The following is an 18187-nucleotide window of genomic DNA, read 5'->3' on the forward strand; positions in this document are numbered from 1 at the left end:
TTGTCTTTCTCCTTTTATCTTCTCTCATTTGAAAGAATACTCTCCTACTAGCCATGCCTGTCTATCACATTGGTGAGTGTATCATTGCCCCGTTGATATCCTGGTCTCCAAACCCCACGCAGAGAACCGGCTCTCTATATCGTTTAAAACCTCGGAGAACTGACCGACGTAACAGTCCTCTTCCGCCTCAAGGCCGGAGTCACCCAAGCCCAATTGGCGATCTGGTCGCAGAAATGCAAGGGGATGGTTGGCCAAATTCCTGGTTAGTCATTTCCAAGCATCAGTTTACACAATTGGCAACCTAGGACAGTCTACTGATGTCCACGGAAACTGAATGCAGGCCTCCTATCGATGGAAACTAACCAGCCGCTGCCAATCTCGGTTCCTCGCGCGAAGGGATTCGATATGGGCCTTGTGGCTGTCCTGGAGAAAGCCGATGATGTCGCTACCTATGCCACACACCCGGCACACCTGGAGTAAGAACCTTCGATCTCTCAGTTGCGGTTTTTTGCTAACGTATTATGCACTACAGGGTTCATAAGATGAGAGAAGAGCTTTGCGAAGATACCCTTGCCTATGATCTGGAGTTCTAAGTGGGGGACTTTACTTTCTACTAGTAGTACTAGATATTGATCCATAGACTCAGTGAAAGAAGAATGCCGGCCAGCATTTTATCTAGTAATCAAAGAATTTACATACTTATTTACTGGAAAAGACTTGAATAGTAGTATACAAGCGATTTGTTGAAGAACGAGCTGAACACAAGTATATCGTGATTAATCATTTGTCATAACGCCAGTAGAGCCGTTGGGATCTCCCCTATGTAAAATTGTAGACAGGCACCGTGTCCGTTCCAAGACTTTTGATATTCTGATGGCCAATGAAAATAGAAACGCGAAACAAGGAGTTTAGTAGCTGGCTAGCGGCCTACTCCTTGGAATCAACCTTCTTAGCGGGGTGATCGCCATTGGCTTCATCGCTGCGAGTGCGCTTCTGACCAGCAGAGTCAGAGGAGCTCTTGACAACGGGAACGCCACTAGTTATACTTGTTAGCTGCGATTGTCTCTCAATCGTTATCAGGCAAGTGATTTCTTACCGAGAATCCTTCTGAGCTGCCTCCTTGAATCCACTCTTCTGGTCCTCATCCCGGCGCTCGCGCCAGTCACGGTCATTGCGGGGAGCACCTCCGCGTCCGCCGCGTCCGCGACCACCGCGATCACCACGGCCACCACGGCCGCCACGACCACCACGACCACGGCCGCCACGGCCAGCACGGTGGCGATCCTCGTTGGGGCGAACAGTGCCGTTGTTAATCTCCTCCACCTTCTCGTCGCAGTATTCTTTCTTAGACTTGATGAGTAGCTCACGGTCGTTGAACTTGGGCTTGGGGTCCAGAGCCAGGAACTCCTTCTGCTTGTCCTCAGACTTGAATTCGACGAAAACACTGCCCTTGAAAACCTTCTCAGGGTTGGTGCGGCGCAGACGGACAGAGTTGATAGGACCGTAGGCCTCGAAGAAAGCCTCAATATCGGTCTGGGTGGTAGGACCCTCCTCGCCAAATCGGCAGAAGCCCTTGGCGTAGACGCTGCGGGCCATGGATTCGTCGGCGAAGACCTTGGCGTATTGTTCGCTGTGAACCTTCACATCATCGGGCAGGGCGACCTTGCGCTTGACGGCGGTGTTGTCTTCGACCAGGTCAAGAGTCTCAGAGGTCTTCATGGCCTCAACAATGGCTTCGAAGGGCTGAAAACGGCGCATACGCTTGAAGGAGTGGAGCAGCTCCAGGGGAACGGAGTTGTTCTCGCTGCCGCCGACCTTGGAGAAGAGGAACTTGTCCATGGGGAGGTTAGAGTCGGAGAAATAGAACTCGACCTAAAACCAGCCATATTAGATTAATTGTGAACTTGTAGCTTCCAACGCCCTTCCTGGCGCAACTGTCTTACCTGCTTACGGATCTCGACGGGGTCGTCGGTCTGCTTCTGCTGCGAGGGGTCAAACTTGACGTTGTTGGCGAAGCGGCCACCGCGACCACCACGACCACCCCGGTTGTCGCGCTGCTGTGACTCCTCGGACTGCTCCGACTTCTCTCCCAGCTTGGCGGCCTCAGCGACGATGCGCGCCTCTTCGGCGTCTTCCTTGCTCGCCTCGGCGGGGGCGGCGTTGTCACCCTTCAGCTCGGCGAGGACATCCTGGACATCCTGCTCGGCCTGAGCGTTATTGGTAGGCTTCTGTTCCTCAGACATTGTGGTAGATTGAGTATGCGACAAGGTTTGGGATTCTGATCGCGAGGGCGAAGATTAAGGTGCCAAGATGACTCGGCGGGATGACTCAACGGTCGGCAAAAGAATTGAGTCACAGGTTTGAGACGGAAAGATAATTTATGGAGTGATAGATTGGTTGTGAGATAAAAAATCCAAGGTAAATGGTCGTGGATGATCTATCTTAAGAAGGCAAAGAGCTCGGCGGGGAGTGAATTTTTTTTGGAGCGCGGGAGCTCCACTGACACCTGAGGCTGCAACCACTAAACCGGATTCGGTTACCTCGCCAGGATTCCCATAGTATTGATACTATATCTTTTGAAGATACTATATGTATAGTGTATTCTATCTAAATTTATGCACTACTAGTAGTTTCTGCCGTGGTGCTCAATTTTAAAATAGGTATATCATTGCTGTCTAACATTAAATACCGAGCGGCGGTTGGAATTCCAGAAAGTCAGCATGCCATGTCTCATAGCCAATCATTCCAATGCTCTTCAGGTGATCAATAAAAGTGTTCAGAAGTAGTTTTGGCTTGCGGGTTTTGCCTTCCTCCTCCCACCCCCATTGTGCACTTGTCTTGTAGAGCTCTTCAGCCTCCTTTGATCTCCACTCCATAACCCACGCGAGGCTAGAAACCTCTCCTCCACAACCACCACAACTACCGTTGGTCAATAAAAAAGCTTGGATATTATGATACTATATTTAACCCTCCTATGATCAGTCTCACAATAGAAGCTTTATCATACTACTATTTCAAAAATGAAGCTTTATTTAGCCGGGCGCAAACATAAACCGAAACTTTTGTCAATAATTAGTAGTTATTGAAGGCGGTCGAAGTATGTTTTTGACTACTAGTACTACCTAGGTATACCCAGCTTGGCCTTACTAGTACCTTCAAGTTGGAGAGAAGTAGAGAAACCTTGGAAGAAACCTTGGAATCCGTGTAATCAGCCCTGGAGTACTATTAGTACTAGAAGCAGTACGAGTAACCGTTCAGGGTCGCTCCTGCCCTGAGACATGATCGTGTTCTGGAAATGTTCTTCCCTCGGGTGTTCACAGATAGATGCCTTTGAACCTCCCCGTCATTCGGTTCATCGCATTTCTCTACCAGATCGACTCCCATTTTCTATTCATTCCTCATTGCTTACTCGGTTTGCACACTCGGACACCAACATTCATCCATGCACACAGGCGCAAAAGGCCTTCAAACTTGGCTGATTTCACCTTTCGAAACAACTCAAGAGTCTCTATCCTGCGAAAAGAATCACTTAGAAACGCGCTCCGATCTGTCTCCGAAAAGGCTGGCGCAAACCCTCGTTCTTCAACATTCTAATTCCTATCTCATATTCTGGAGTATGCGACCCTTCAAACACTGGGCTTAGATCGACCCGAACCTATATTTCAACAGCTTTACCCTCAACATGGCAGTCACCAACGATCCCGTGTCTTACTCTACTGAGTGGCCGACTATAGATGTAAGGCTCTACCTCGTCTCTCTCAAGACTCACAGGTTAACTCGGTGAATAGATTGTCTACCTATCCATCGTTGGGCCAGTGGTGCTGGCGGCTGCCTTTGAATGGGTGCTTTGGCTTGCAGCATTTCTTTACTGTCTCGTGAAGGTCTATCAAAAAGCAGATCATTGGAGCATCAAAGTGCTAGCAGTGGTGATGTGCTTTCTCTTCTCTGTGCTGCGGTAAGTCCAAACAGGTGAAGTTTGGAAATACCGGAGAATCACATAGCTAACCGTGAAGATTGTGATTTCAGATTGGCTTTCCTCCCTGTCATGATTGTGACACTGCCTCTGCCACCTCAACTAAGCCACCATATTCCAGAGTACCTGGCCCAAGATCTCCAATGGTTCGCCTTCTGGTCTTTCACAACTCTCCTCGTCGGGCCATGGCTTGCCTGTATCTACCAACTCGTCACAAGCTCCCTGGGACGCAAAAAGAAGATAAAAGAGGCATTGGATGATCGTACTGCACCGAAGACAGTGGTCGTCATGCCTGTCTACAAAGAAGATTCCGATACTTTGATCAAGGCAATTGACTCGGTCGTCGATTGTGACTATCCAGCAGCCTGCATCCACGTATTTCTCTCGTGGGATGGAAATCTAATCGACGAGTCCTATCTCCGTGTCATTCAAAACTTGGGTATTCCGATTTCCCTGAGAAGCTACCCTCAGAGCATTGATGTTATCTACAAGAATGCTCGGATCACTGTTTCTCGTTTCTCGCATGGTGGCAAACGGTATTGTCAGAAGCAGACATTCAAATTGATCGACAAAGTCTATGCAGAGTACCTGAAACGACATGATGATTTGTTTGTGCTTTTCATTGATTCCGATTGCATCCTTGATCGCGTGTGTCTGCAAAACTTCATGTATGACATGGAACTGAAACCGGGAAGCAAGCACAACATGCTGGCCATGACAGGTATCATTACCTCCACCACAGTGAAAAACTCATTCCTCACGGTCCTACAGGATATGGAATACGTCCATGGTCAACTTTTTGAACGTTCAGTGGAGTCTGCATGCGGGGCCGTGACATGTCTCCCCGGTGCATTAACCATCCTTCGTTTCTCGGCATTTCGCAAGATGGCCAAATATTATTTTTCCGACAAGGCTGAGCAATGTGACGACATATTTGACTTCGGGAAATGTCACCTTGGTGAAGACCGATGGCTCACCCACCTCTTCATGATCGGAGCCAAATGCCCCTACCAGATCCAGATGTGCAGCGGTGCCTTCTGCAAAACCGAAGCTGTTCAAACCTTTAGCAGCTTGCTCAAACAGCGGCGCCGCTGGTTTTTGGGCTTTATCACCAACGAGGTGTGCATGATCACTGATGTCAGGCTATGGAAACGGTATCCACTGCTCTGTATTGTTCGATTCTTGCAGAACACTATTCGGACCACCGCCCTGTTGTTTTTTATCATGGCTATTGCCCTTATCACAACTTCTAAAAAGATCAATGATGTCCCCGTGGGCTTTATCGGGGTTTCCCTTGGTCTGAATTATTTACTCATGATTTATTTTGGTCTTCGACTCGGTCGGTACAAAGCATGGCTCTATCCACTGATGTTCATTGTCAATCCGTTCTTCAACTGGGTTTACATGGTATATGGGATTTTTACCGCTGGACAGCGCACTTGGGGTGGGCCACGAGCCGATGCAGCCACTGCGGATGACCATATGACTCCTGAGGAGGCTGCCGAGCTGGCTAAAGCACTGGGCAATGAACTGAACATTGACGTTGATACTTTTCGTGCGAACAGCGTCCGCCGACGATCAGTTCCCGTCCGCCCCTCTGACCACATTGACGGTCGTTTTGCACCTGCGGAACAGCTTCTGGATGGATTTTATATCAGCACCAACGAGATCGATCCTGCTCAAGCACGCATGTCAGCCCCTCTCCCTGGTGTCCCCCGGTTCCATATACCGGGTCACCTTCACGACTCTATGGAGTCCTTCTTTACCGAGTCTTCTGATAGCGGATCCAATTCGGTTTTGTTGCCGCACACGGTGGAAAGCCTCATGAGTGAAGAAGATCAACGCAAGTTGTACTATGCCCGTCAGGCTCGGTCGTCCATCGGCATATATGGAGCCTCAGATAAGGCTACAGTACGGCCGCAGGTCCTCCAACCCATTCCTGACCATGCAGAGGCCTCTCCTTTTCATATTATGTCACCCTTTGCTGAACCACATGATCCAATGCAAGAGGGTCAAATTCTACTAGAAGAGATGACGATGACAGGGCAACGAGAGCCACCGCGGACCGCCGTTGACCACCGTTGGAAATGATTAGTGCCCGGAGGTCCAATGTTTGGGGACGTAGGGAGATAGTCTGAATGACGTCGTGTTTCTCAAGTCAACTGGGCTTGTTCCACTTTTCTCTTGCTTGTGGTGTTTATAGATTTAATGACCAGTATTTTTAGTATTGTTGCATGTGTCCAGAGGAGTAAAATTCGATAAAAGTAGCGCTGTCTGAGTAACCATAACAACAATAACATTGCCCTCAGGGTAAGAGGAAGAATAACATGATACATCATACATCATCGGGTGCGCTGTGATTGGTCATGACTAAACAAATGGAGTCGCCTTCACCGCCGTGGGGCGACGAAAATTCTGCCCCATAGCGGTGAATTCCGGCAGAACCCGGAAAAGCCTGGCAACCACTGGAAGGTTCGATGAGTCCACACAGTCAGTTTGCCAACTCTTGGACTGAAGTCTTTTTACGTTATTATATCATAGGCCAAATTTTCAGTAGTTCAAGTAAATCAAATTCTCTCTTTTTCACCGTATCCTTTCTACTCCTCCTTTTTTTTGTGGCCCAACTTCAAGTCAAAGATCCGTTATACCGTTGTCACTCCCCGCCAATCGCATAGTGGAGTGGCGTGCAAATTGTTCTCCCCTCCAAACTTCTTTTCTCTTTTGACTCTCCCTCCACCCACCCTCCCCCCTTCTCTTCAATATACCCCCATTTCATCCCGCCTACAATGTCTGTTGTCGGTATTGATCTCGGTGCGCAGAGCACCAAGATTGGTGTTGCCCGTAACAAGGGTATTGATATTGTGCGTATTCATTGCCCCGCCACTCCAGCCTCACCCCATTCGGATGTTGCGCATATCTTTCCTGTCGCCCTTTTGAAAAACTTCTCCCCAAAGAAGAGCATTGAGACTGACCAGGATTATTCCTCACCATTTAGATCGCCAATGAAGTTTCCAACCGTCAGACTCCGTAAGTTCCGATCGCTCACTGCGGCCCGACGTCATCCCAATCAGATTTTTGAAAGACTAACTTGAAATTTCCTGCCCGATAGGTCTCTCGTCGCTTTCAACGCCCGCAGCAGACACATCGGTGAAGCCGCCAAGACACAAGAGACTTCCAACCTCAAGAACACTATCGGTTCCCTCAAGCGCTTGATCGGCCGCTCTTTCAACGACCCCGATGTTGAGCTCGAGCAGCGCTACACCACAGCCCCCATCTGCGATGTCAATGGCCAAGCCGGTGTTGAGGTCAACTACCTCGGCAAGAAGGAGAAGTTCACTGCGACTCAGTTGGTCGCTATGTTCCTGACCAAGATCAAGGACACCGCCTCCAAGGAACTCAACCTGCCCGTCTCCGACGTCACTATCAGCGTTCCCGCCTGGTTCACCGATGTTCAGCGTCGTGCCATGATCGATGCGGCTGACATTGCCGGTCTCAATGCCCTCCGCCTCGTCAACGACACCACTGCCACCGCTCTGGGTTACGGTATCACCAAGCTCGACCTGCCCGGCCCCGAGGAGAAGCCCCGCCGCGTCGCTTTCGTCGACATCGGTTACTCCGATTACACTGCCACCATTGTTGAGTTCCGCAAGGGTGAGCTGAACGTCAAGTCCACCGCTTACGACCGTCACTTCGGTGGTCGTGACTTCGACTATGCCCTCACCGAGCACTTCGCCGATGAGTTCAAGGAGAAGTACAAGATCGATATCCGCACTCACCCCAAGGCCTGGTCTCGTACCCTGGCTGCCGCCGAGAAGCTCAAGAAGGTTCTGTCCGCCAACCCCCAGGCTCCCATGAGCATCGAGTCCCTGATGGAGGACACCGATGTTCGCGCTATGGTCAAGCGTGAGGAGATGGAGGATATGGTTCGCCCTCTGCTGAACCGTATCACCGTCCCCATCGAGCAGGCTCTCGCTGAGGCCAAGCTCACGGTTGATGATATTGACCACATTGAGATGGTTGGTGGCTGCACTCGTGTCCCCGCTCTTAAGGAGACCATCAGCAAATTCTTCGGCAAGAACCTGTCCTTCACCCTGAACCAGGATGAGGCCATTGCCCGTGGTTGTGCCTTCTGCTGCGCTACCCTGTCCCCCGTTTTCCGTGTCCGTGACTTCGCTATCCACGATATTGTCAGCTACCCCATCGACTTTACCTGGGAGCAGTCTCCCGATATCCCCGATGAGGACACCAGCCTCACCGTCTTCAGCCGTGGCAACGTTATGCCCTCAACCAAGATCCTTACCTTTTACCGCAAGCAGCCCTTCGACCTGGAGGCCCGCTACTCCAAGCCCGAGATGCTGCCCGGCAAGATCAACCCCTGGATCGGTCGCTTCTCCGTCAAGGGCGTTCAGGCTGACGCCAACGACGACTTCATGATCTGCAAGCTCAAGGCCCGTCTTAACCTGCACGGTATCCTGAACGTCGAGTCTGGTTACTACGTTGAGGATATGGAGGTTGAGGAGCCCGTTCCCGAGGAGGGTGAGAAGGAGGGTGATGTAAGTTTTAATTTTTCCTCCCGAAATTTTTCACTGGTTTCTATTTACTAACAACATTGACAGGCTATGGACACCAACGGTGATGAGCAGCCTAAGAAGACCCGCAAGGTCAAGAAGCAGGTTCGCAAGGGCGACCTGCCCATCAACGCCGGTACCGGTGGTATCGACGAGGCCACCAAGGCCACTCTCCAGGAGCGCGAGAACTCCATGTACATGGAGGACAAGCTGGTCGCCGAGACCGACGAGAAGAAGAACGAGCTCGAGGCCTCCATCTACGAGCTCCGTGACAAGATCGACGGTGCCTACTCCGAGTTCGCCAGCGAGGAGGAGAAGGACAAGCTCCGCTCCAAGCTGACCGATATCGAGGACTGGCTGTACGAGGAGGGCGAGGACACCACCAAGTCCGTCTATGTCTCCAAGCAAGAGGAGATCCGCTCCATCATCGGCCCCATCATCCAGCGCTACCAGGAGAAGCTCGAGGAGGAGCGTGCCGCTGTCCGCAAGGCCGAGGAGGAGGCTGCCGCCAAGAAGGCCGCGGAGCTCGAGGCTATGAAGAAGGCCGCCGAGGACCTGCGCAAGGCCGAGGAGGAGCACAAGAAGAAGCTCGCTGCCGAGGCTGGCGATGCCGAGATGGCCGATGCCCCCGCCGAGGGCCAGGCCGAGGACAAGCAGTAGATTGACAAACGATCTTCGCGTCTTTAAAGGTGTTTAGTCCAGGTGGCGGGAATCCAGAACCGTGCACTACGATTGGAACGGGCGGAGCCCGTGTTATGACGAAAAGGATTAAGAGATGTTTATGCGACTAGACCCGATCAACTTGGTTGGTCATTTTTTGTTCTTAATGCAAACAGTTATGATGTAGACCGCTTTCTATGAATAGATGAATTCAATCATGCTATATATGAGATTGAATTCACTTGCCGTGTCAAAGCACGTTGAGGTTCCCTTTCATGGGTCGTAGTTATTCCATGGGGACCATACTATGTAGTAGCTAGGAGTAGTTCTCATCAACTCCAGGGCTTGAATTTGAAGTAGTTACTATCTGTGGCCAAGGTTGGAGATCACCTGGGCACGCAGCAGGGCGGGGACTTGAAAGAATACAGAGGGTCTTGTGAAATGAACAACAGTAAGAAATTCAACTTGCAAGGTTCTTAAGTATTCTTTGTTGCCTTTGGTGTTGGAGGGGCAATGGTAAAGAGTGAGTTTGGCCTCGAGCTCATGGAATAATGGGCGAAGGAAAATGGTTCATACGTTATTTAGAGGAAGGAAAATTTGGAGGTGGCTTTGTAGAAGAAGCAGTCTTTCACGTACATTGCTCTTGATAGAGGAAGGAACAATGATGAAATCAATACTAGCTGTGTATAACAAAAAGGCTACAAAAACTTAGCTAGCGCAGACCAATCCATATCATCTTAAAGACAATGTCACACTCGAGCTTCTGAGTATACAATTCCAGTGAAAACAATTGAAGCTACTGTCCCTGAAAATAATGGTACCCTTCTCGGGCATGTAATTTATCATGTTTTCCCCAATCTCGCGACATCTGAGCAGCATTGGATACTTGAAGCGTAGCTTTTCCATGTTTCTCTTTTTGTTCGCGGAGGATGGTTCGGCTTCTGCTTTTCCTTGTAACCGGGTTGATGGTTTTCTCCGATTGAAACGTTGTTCTCGCCACCAGAGGGCGAGGGCGAGGAGAAATCGTGGCCATAATCATGCTCATCATCTGGATAATTGTACCAATTGCCTTTGCCACGGTCTGCTCGAAAGCAGTACTCTTTCAGTCCAGATTGACTGGCACAGATGATCATAAGGCCGTCCGCTTCCCCAAGGTAGAACGAAGCTTTGAACCCCCCAGGTGTGAGCGTTTCTTCAATGTCGATTTTCAAGTTTCGTTTCGGCCAGTGAGGTTGCTCGCAATAGACATCATAGCTGCCAACGAGTAAAGGTTGAGTCGACGAGAAGGTGTTGCCTGTCACTCGCATGAACTAATCCAGATGATCGGCATATATCTGCTCTTGCTGGCGATCTTGTCTCCTTTGATTCTCCACCTGCACAAACATCCTTATGTTCTGCTGCAATGTCTGGATGGCTATCGTCTTTCCATCAACGTGGCTCTTGGCGCTTTGTTGCACACTCAAGACATTCCAACCCAAAAAGATCACCTGAGTCATGAGGCCGACGGCTTTTTCGCAGTGCAGGCCTGGGACTTTCCCGGCGGCCTCGACAATTCCATCAGTGCCACAGTCCCCGTAAAGCTCAGAAATGGGGGGCCTTCACGGGATCAGTGGTTCTTTGGGGGTCAGGTCAACCGTGTACCAAGAAATACCGGTTCATCAGCCAGATTGGATGGTTGATCATGACTGACGGATGGCACTGGCCCACCCATCTTCTGTGCACCCTTTCTTCTCGCTGGATGATAGCGGGAGGCACTTGATCGCATTTTCCTTCCTTGAGGAACTTCTGCAGCAGTTGAGTTCCGTTGCCCGAGTATTCTTCCTCTGAAAACTAAATCCCGTAGTGTTTCAACTGGCAACGACAAAATTGTCGATTTTCTTGGAGCGCTCTTTTCACTTCGCGGGATAGCCTTGGTAGAAACATTCTTCGAAGACGGGATCCCTTGATTCGTTCCATGCCACCAGGCCATGTCTTGAAGTGTCCATGGCCAGAGCTGAAACCCTCATCGTGGACGATATCCTCGTGATATTCAAACATGGTGAAGTTGGTTGATTAGCTGTTGAGAGTATTGAATATAGATAGGAATGATAAAGGCTTGGGGACTCGGAAATCGAGAGATATCTTGAAATTGCGAGACGGGAAAAGAAACGTTGGAACGGAGATGACTTACGCCGAGGATAACTATAGAGAAGATAAAATAGTGGGAATTAGAGCTGGCGACAGAAAACATCGTGTTTGTTTGTACACGTTTTCGAAGCATCAGTATGGTGTACTAGTAGTAAGTAACTATGCACTGGCCCGGCATACTTGAAGTTGCATAGTGTACTATGTTTCAAGTAGTACATCGGGAATATGCTTGAGATTCGGAGATCCGCAGTGACACGTTTGCTAGCCTGCTTTAGCTCAATAGTATTTTCTGATGAGTCAAAGAGCAAATGGAGTAGAATGACGCGATGGAAAAAGCAATGAGCCCTGAAGAGCAAAACCGACGTGGTTCACATTTACATGCGTAGGGGGTGTAATCGTCTTACTAGTACGAGTTCTTACTAGTAGTACGACTCGGGGTTCACAGTCGCACAGGCGATCGTGTCTCCTCCCACAACCTTAATTGATCGTGCAAAGATTGATATTGAATGAAAAGTGCAAGCTGATAGGTCATGCCGGAAGATTGACAAACGGTGGGTCGAATGTGCTCGATCAACCTGGGAGATTACCGGATTGGGCGATACGATCGTATTCGTTTGCTATTGTATTTTCTGCGAAAACCTGGCGGGTCTCGTTTACTCGTTTACATATGTACTTGGGCACTATACTTGCAGTGGGTAATCTCGTTTTTAATTTACTTCGTACATTTTACTTTGCAGCCTAAACGAACACTATACGGACGTGGTACCCCGTACTCTGTAGAATCACATCACTGAACTGCCCGGAAATTGACCGGGAGATCTCACTAGCTAGGGACTCTTAGTACGAGAGTACGAGTCCACCTATCTCCCACTATTCCCTTCCCTTTCTCCATCCTCGCCAACCGGTTCTCAACGGCAAGGCGTCCTGAATCCACCGTGGGGCGTCCCAAGTCTTGGCAGCGCTTGCCAAGCTGCGCATTCGCTTCCAAAAGGGCCCTGTATTCCTCCTCCAGGCTGGGGCAAAGAGACGAGATGGGGGAGATCTCTCTCCTGAGCTTTGAGTCCCCCCCCTTTATTTGCTACTACTACTCCACTCCACTTCAACCTTCGAAAATACAACATCAGGAGTCAGAAGTGAAAGATGAGAGACGCGATGGCTGACATCACTACTTCCCCAACTCCGATCAGGAAAGTGGGCACGCGGACATTCGGTGGCTGCAGGATTTCTTGGTCACTTCGTTCATTGTCCATTTGCAGGATGCCACCCTCGCCAAGTTGCATTCTCCTTTGAGCCTTGTAAATCTGTCCAATTGGCGGGCTTGACATACCTCGCCCGATTACTCCGTACATCCTCCCTCCCCCTTGGTCCTCCAAGTCCAGGGGACTCCTTTTCAATGGGGGTGTGCTCCATTCCCCTTCGGTGGGGGTGAAAAGGCCCCGGGGCCACACTATCCGGTCTAATCCGCCCCGCTGATGTCCATAAACGCCGGCGTATCCATTCGGATTGGCCCATTCTCTGCTGGTTCTGTTAGCTCTGTTGGTTCTACCGGCTCTGCCGAGTCAGAAAGGGCCTTTTTTCTTTACCGGCTTCCCCTCTCCCCAGTCTCACTAAGACATCTTTGAGCTGACTTATCCTTTCCTTTCCTCTCCTCTCCTCTCCGCCGCATTCGCATTCTCTCTTCGTATTCCTACTATTCTTCTCCCGATCTTCAACTTGAAGTTGACTCGACCATCTCCCTCCCTCTCCTCCCAACCCTGTATATATTCCCGCCACGCTCCTCGTCGCGCCACTCAATCGGCATCAAGCTGAACTTTATAAACGATATACCTTCCGGACTGCAATCCATCCCTGGGCACTTGGATCTTGAACAAATTCCAGCATGAGAACTGGGTCGATTTCCCGTATAAAGTTTGTCTCCTAAGCAAATCGACCCTCAAGATGCGGCGGGTGCTCGCAGCTGGCTTCGCCTTGTGGTCCGCCGCCACAGCTCTGCCCAATCCAGTTGAGAGCCCGGCCCCAGCCATCATCGACTCCAATACCTTGAGGGCTGAGCCCGAACCCGAGCCCAAGCCCGATCCTACCCTCACCGATCCCCTCTGGCTGAACTACGGTCTCAATGCTTCTGCCGAATACAAATACTTCCATGAACCGGGCCGCGACGATATCCTTGGCCATTATGACTCGCGCTTCTTCAAGGAGCCCGTGGGCGACTCTGAACGCGCGGAGACCCTCACCCATATGATTCGCGCCTATCTCAATTTCTTCAACGAGAATAAACTCGACACTTGGATTGCGCACGGAACGTTGCTTGGCTGGTGGTGGAATGGAAAGGTGCGTTCCCATTGTATCACTCTGGAGGCCAGAATACTGGACTATCCTTTCGTATTATGGCCTAGTCAAGAAACTAATCTGGCCACATAGATTCTCCCTTGGGATTGGGATATGGATACCCAAGTCGCGGATACCACTCTCGCATATCTTGGAGACCACTTCAATCAGACCATCGTCGCATATACCGTTCCCGAAAGCCCTATCATCCGCGAATACCTCCTCGACATTAATCCCTGGTCGCGCCAGCGCGAGCGCGGGAAGGGCCACAACATTATTGACGCTCGCTGGATCGACATTCATACTGGCCTGTACATCGACATCACTGGTCTCAGCAGGCTGGAGCTGGAGCACCACCCAGATATCTGGCAGTGTAAAAACTTCCACAAATACCGCTTAATCGATTTATATCCGATGCGCCATACTTTCTTTGAGGGTGTTCCTGCCAAGGTCCCGTTTGCATATGATCAGGTGCTGAGGGAGGAGTACTCCGAAAAGGCGATGATTACGACCGAATTTCACAAGTAAGTCTCTTATGTACCACGGCATAAGCATAATTACCGAATACTAACTATACGCAGTCACACTTGGTTCCCCGAAATAGGCGAGTGGGTGTCGGACAAGAACGTGGCCGACTTGACCGTCAAGTTGGAGGTGGATTACGAGTGATTGAGGTCCCTCTCCATCGACATGCATTTCACTGTGCATATTTATTTCTGGCCCTTGGGTCTACTATCTATTCTTTTATCACCGGGTTGAGCGTGGTTCTCCCTCGGCCTTGATATTTTGAATATTGGTTATCTCCTGTTTATATCTCATGCATTTTCAAAGGGGCTAGGTGTCTTGGATCATGACTTTTCTGTTGGAAAATTTGCATATATCATTTGGAAATAGGCGTTTGGATGTGTACTTACCTTTTGGGGCGTCTGTTTTCTTTGGTTCGAATGGAAATCATCGTATTCATTCTTGACAAGTCATGGATCCTAGCTGTAGAATACATCGCCACTGACCTCGGTCTTCAATGTTTCAAGGCTGTTAGTTGCCACCGTTTGCTTTTTCTTCCAAGGTTATTATTATTCAAGCATTCCAAGGTTTGCCACGATTCCTTTTGTCATCTTTGTCCGCGCTGACAAATCAAATGCTGTCATCCAGCGGTCTTGCACGTCCAGTCTGATGTAAATCTTAGCTTATGGCGGAAGGGTCTAAACATAGATAGAGACTACAAATAGCTATGTTACCAGATTCCTCTATTCCAGTTCCCGTGCCCTAACTGATCTCGTGAGTAATACGGAGTATACAGTACCCTACCTTAGGGTAGCTTAAGGGTATACTTTTGTTATCTCCGTGCTGACAAAGCTATCGCCGTGGAACCCGTTCGAATTCGCACCTCGGCGCCTGCCTATTTGGGTTCCTCTGCTTTGCTCTACAACTCTACTTTGCTATCTCTGCTATCTCACTCACCATTTGATTCCCCCGATACCACCTCCTCCACCATGGCTTCCCCCATGGAGCTCACCGTGCATCACCAAGGCACCGCGCACAACTTTTCCCTCTCCGCCTCCGCAACCCTCCAAGACCTCTCAGCAACAATAGAAGCATCTCTGAACATCCCCACAGCAAACCAGAAGCTCCTCATTGCCCCAAAGCCAGGAATGCAAAAGGCGCCATTCCCACCAACACGCCTAGACACAATTCTCCAACTCTCCTCCCCAAAGTTCAAAATCACCCTCCTCGGCACCCCAGCCCAAGCCATCGCCGACCTAAACACCCAAGCCGAGACAAATCGCCGCCACGAAGAAGCCCGAGCCTCCGCCCTCGCATCCGCACGCCGGAACAAAAAAACACCCACGCGATCAAACAACACCATCGCCACACTCTCCTCCTCCAGCAAATCCTACACCTTCCACAAACTCCTCCCACTATCCTACCTCCCCCGCCCAGAGCGCTCCCTCGATTTCCTCAAACGTCTCCGCGACGACCCCGGCATCCGCGCTGCAATGGCAAACACGAGTTCTCCGTCCCACTGCTCACGGAAATGAACCCGGCCGAACACACCTCGGGCGATCACCAGGGTGTATCGCGCACGCCGGGCCTAAATCGTAATCGCGGCGAGGTAATCGAGCTCCGTCTCCGCACAGATGCATACGACGGATACCGCGATTACCGAACGATTCGCAAAACGCTCTGCCACGAGCTGGCGCATAACGTTTTTGGGGATCATGATCGCGATTTCTGGAATTTAACGGCTCAGATTGAGCGGGAGGTTGAGGCCGCTGATACCAGTGCTGGTGGGAGGAGATTGACGCAGCAGGAGTTTTATAATCCGGGGGATTGGGAGCAGGCGCAGGGTGAGGAGGAGGTTGATGAGTGTGGGTGGACGGGTGGGGAGTTTGTTCTTGGTGGCTCGTCGGGCTCTTCTGCTTCTGCTTCTGGGGAGTCGAGGAGGGAGGCTATTGCGCGTGCGGCGGAAGAGAGGTTGAAGAAGGAGAGGCGGGATGAGGAGGCTTCTTGATTTCAAGTTGTTGGATGATTTTTGTTACGACCTGTATACACCCATAATCTACTAAATAATGAGTTACGATTGCATCGCGCTGAATTGCATTTACTTTGAATGAGATGCCTACTTTTTGGAACAAATGTTGATAGAGCTGCTACTGAAAACAACTCCACTTTACGTAGATTTTATAGAAATAGTTGTAATATGCATTCAATTTGGTTGTTTTATCAAATAGACATGTCGTAGTCATTTACAGTTGCTCGTTAACAAACAGACCAGCCATTCCTTGGCCGGTACCAATGCACATGCTCGTAACGAGGACCTTCTTCTTAGTCCGGCGAGCCTCACTCAGAACAGTAGCAATTTGGCGGGCACCAGTAGCACCCAGAGGGTGACCAATGGCAATAGCACCACCACGAGGGTTTACCTTGGCGTGGTCCAGACCAAGGGTGTTGACACAGTAAACCGCCATGGAGGCAAATGCCTCATTAATCTCAAAGATGTCAACATCGTTCTTATCAAGTTGGAACTTGGTCAGCAGCTTGGGGATAGCAGCAGTAGGGCCAATGCCCATGACACGGGGTGGGACACCAGCCACGGTGGCACCGCAGAACTTGGCCAGAATAGGCTGGTTCAGCTCAATAGCCTTGGAGCGGCGCATGAGTAGGACGGAAGCAGCTGTGTTTGATTAGAAACCGGCCGAAATTGTCTTAATAAAAGAGGGGTGGGAATCGTGCTTACCGCCATCAGTAACCTGGCTGGAGTTACCACCAGTCGACTTATCACCGAATTGAGGGAAAGCAGGGCGGATTTTAGCCAGCGACTCATAGGTAGTTCCGTAACGAACACCGTCATCCTTGTTCAGAGTTACTTGGTGGACCTCGCCAGTCTTGGGATCCTTAACCTTAACCGAGATGGGAGCAATCTCATCATCGAACCAGCCTGACTTCTGCGCAGTCTCGGCACGACGGAAAGACTCCGCCGCATAACGATCTTGCTGCTCACGCGAGATTCCAAAGTCATTACCCACGTTCTCAGAGGTCTGACCCATGGGCTGCATGCAGTCCGCAGCCTCCTGGTTGCTCAGGACCTCTTCGTTGAAGGGCTTCTCCAGACGGTCGCCAGCGGCGGACATCAGCTCCGCACCAAGGGCGATACCGACATCAATGGCACCAAGGGAGATCTGGTTGGCAATGTCTTGCACAGCCTTCAGGCCGGAAGAGCAGAAGCGGTTGACCGAGGAGGCACCTGCAGTGTGCGGGATACCAGCGGCCAGGGCGGCAGCGCGGACCATATAAGCGGCTTTACCTTCACCAACCTGTGAATCTTGTTAGACATATTATTTCACCCATGGCAAACGCAGTAAGCACAAGGTGTACTTACATTTCCCAGGCAAACATCCTCGACCAGGGCGGGATCAATCTTAGATCGAGCCAGAGTTTCCTTCAGCAGAGCGTAGACCATGTAGTCCAGCTCGGTATCCTTGAACCCACCCTTGCGGGCCTTAGTCAGGGGTGTGCGCAGAGACAGGGTGATGACCACATCGTCGGGGTTCTTCTGGGTGCTTTTTGACCGTTTGTCAGCTTGGTCGAAATGTAGGAGCCGACTGCCGCGGAACTTACATGGCATTGAGTCCACTGCCGCCACCGGGCTTCAAGTGGTTCAGAAGTGAGCTGAGACGGTCTGCGGCCATTGTGAAATGTGAGGTATGAGGGCTAATAATTTTTTATTGTCAGCATGACAATATTTGTGTTCAATCCGTTTAATATTCCTGGGGTTGGGGGGTTTCGGAGTTATTGCGGGGAAGCTCCATAGTGGCGGGCAAGGGAGGGAAGATGGTTCCAAAGAGTGTTTCGGAGGATGAACATAATGGAACAGAGATTCACTTACTGAATGATAAAATTACAGCTGTATTTCTGGAGAGAAGAAGGGAAGGATGGAGGAAGAAGGGAGGAGAGAGAAGAGGAAAGAAGTAGGGACTCCGCTTTAAGCTTCCCCGAGACTGCCGAGGCTCTTTTGTCTGCTCAACACCCG

General features: G+C 50.4%; 9 protein-coding genes across 9 annotated transcripts; 5 read left to right on the forward strand and 4 right to left on the reverse strand.

Annotated features, from left to right (window-relative positions):
* Positions 1–53: 53 nt before the first annotated feature.
* On the forward strand, positions 54–593 carry N7533_009449 (Dabb family protein; the record flags this gene model as incomplete). The annotated part of the gene is made up of 4 exons (XM_057106099.1): positions 54–72; positions 176–262; positions 341–476; positions 533–593. The coding sequence occupies 4 exons, from the start codon at positions 54–56 to the stop codon at positions 591–593; spliced, it is 303 nt and encodes a 100-aa protein (XP_056957548.1).
* A 334-nt stretch (positions 594–927) lies between these two features.
* On the reverse strand, positions 928–2243 carry N7533_009450 (tRNA maturation protein LHP1; the record flags this gene model as incomplete). Its single annotated transcript, XM_057106100.1, has 3 exons — positions 928–1036; positions 1097–1872; positions 1944–2243. 3 exons carry the CDS (start codon positions 2241–2243, stop codon positions 928–930), a joined length of 1185 nt encoding a protein of 394 aa, XP_056957549.1.
* Positions 2244–2681: 438 nt separating this feature from the next.
* Positions 2682–2876, reverse strand: N7533_009451 (uncharacterized protein; the record flags this gene model as incomplete). Its single annotated transcript, XM_057106101.1, has 1 exon — positions 2682–2876. The coding sequence occupies one exon, from the start codon at positions 2874–2876 to the stop codon at positions 2682–2684; it is 195 nt and encodes a 64-aa protein (XP_056957550.1).
* Positions 2877–3682: 806 nt separating this feature from the next.
* On the forward strand, positions 3683–6064 carry chsD (chitin synthase D; the record flags this gene model as incomplete). Its single annotated transcript, XM_057106102.1, has 3 exons — positions 3683–3736; positions 3789–3955; positions 4027–6064. 3 exons carry the CDS (start codon positions 3683–3685, stop codon positions 6062–6064), a joined length of 2259 nt encoding a protein of 752 aa, XP_056957551.1.
* A 695-nt stretch (positions 6065–6759) lies between these two features.
* hsp88 (Hsp70 chaperone Hsp88) lies at positions 6760–9201 on the forward strand (the record flags this gene model as incomplete). Its single annotated transcript, XM_057106103.1, has 4 exons — positions 6760–6834; positions 6969–7000; positions 7083–8526; positions 8590–9201. 4 exons carry the CDS (start codon positions 6760–6762, stop codon positions 9199–9201), a joined length of 2163 nt encoding a protein of 720 aa, XP_056957552.1.
* An 842-nt stretch (positions 9202–10043) lies between these two features.
* N7533_009454 (uncharacterized protein) lies at positions 10044–11238 on the reverse strand (the record flags this gene model as incomplete). Its single annotated transcript, XM_057106104.1, has 4 exons — positions 10044–10455; positions 10585–10797; positions 10853–11031; positions 11098–11238. 4 exons carry the CDS (start codon positions 11236–11238, stop codon positions 10044–10046), a joined length of 945 nt encoding a protein of 314 aa, XP_056957553.1.
* A 2028-nt stretch (positions 11239–13266) lies between these two features.
* On the forward strand, positions 13267–14325 carry N7533_009455 (putative mannosylphosphate transferase (Mnn4); the record flags this gene model as incomplete). The annotated part of the gene is made up of 3 exons (XM_057106105.1): positions 13267–13659; positions 13750–14180; positions 14238–14325. The coding sequence occupies 3 exons, from the start codon at positions 13267–13269 to the stop codon at positions 14323–14325; spliced, it is 912 nt and encodes a 303-aa protein (XP_056957554.1).
* Positions 14326–15149: 824 nt separating this feature from the next.
* N7533_009456 (putative zinc metalloproteinase) lies at positions 15150–16168 on the forward strand (the record flags this gene model as incomplete). The annotated part of the gene is made up of 2 exons (XM_057106106.1): positions 15150–15656; positions 15728–16168. 2 exons carry the CDS (start codon positions 15150–15152, stop codon positions 16166–16168), a joined length of 948 nt encoding a protein of 315 aa, XP_056957555.1.
* Positions 16169–16403: 235 nt separating this feature from the next.
* On the reverse strand, positions 16404–17846 carry kat1 (putative 3-ketoacyl-CoA ketothiolase (Kat1); the record flags this gene model as incomplete). Its single annotated transcript, XM_057106107.1, has 4 exons — positions 16404–16831; positions 16895–17471; positions 17537–17717; positions 17776–17846. 4 exons carry the CDS (start codon positions 17844–17846, stop codon positions 16404–16406), a joined length of 1257 nt encoding a protein of 418 aa, XP_056957556.1.
* Positions 17847–18187: the final 341 nt, after the last annotated feature.

The sequence above is a fragment of the Penicillium manginii genome, assembly GCF_028828005.1.
Source record: "Penicillium manginii strain IBT 31320 chromosome Unknown utg000006l:1.0-4164085.0:1.0-4166146.0, whole genome shotgun sequence".
NCBI lineage: Eukaryota > Fungi > Ascomycota > Eurotiomycetes > Eurotiales > Aspergillaceae > Penicillium > Penicillium manginii.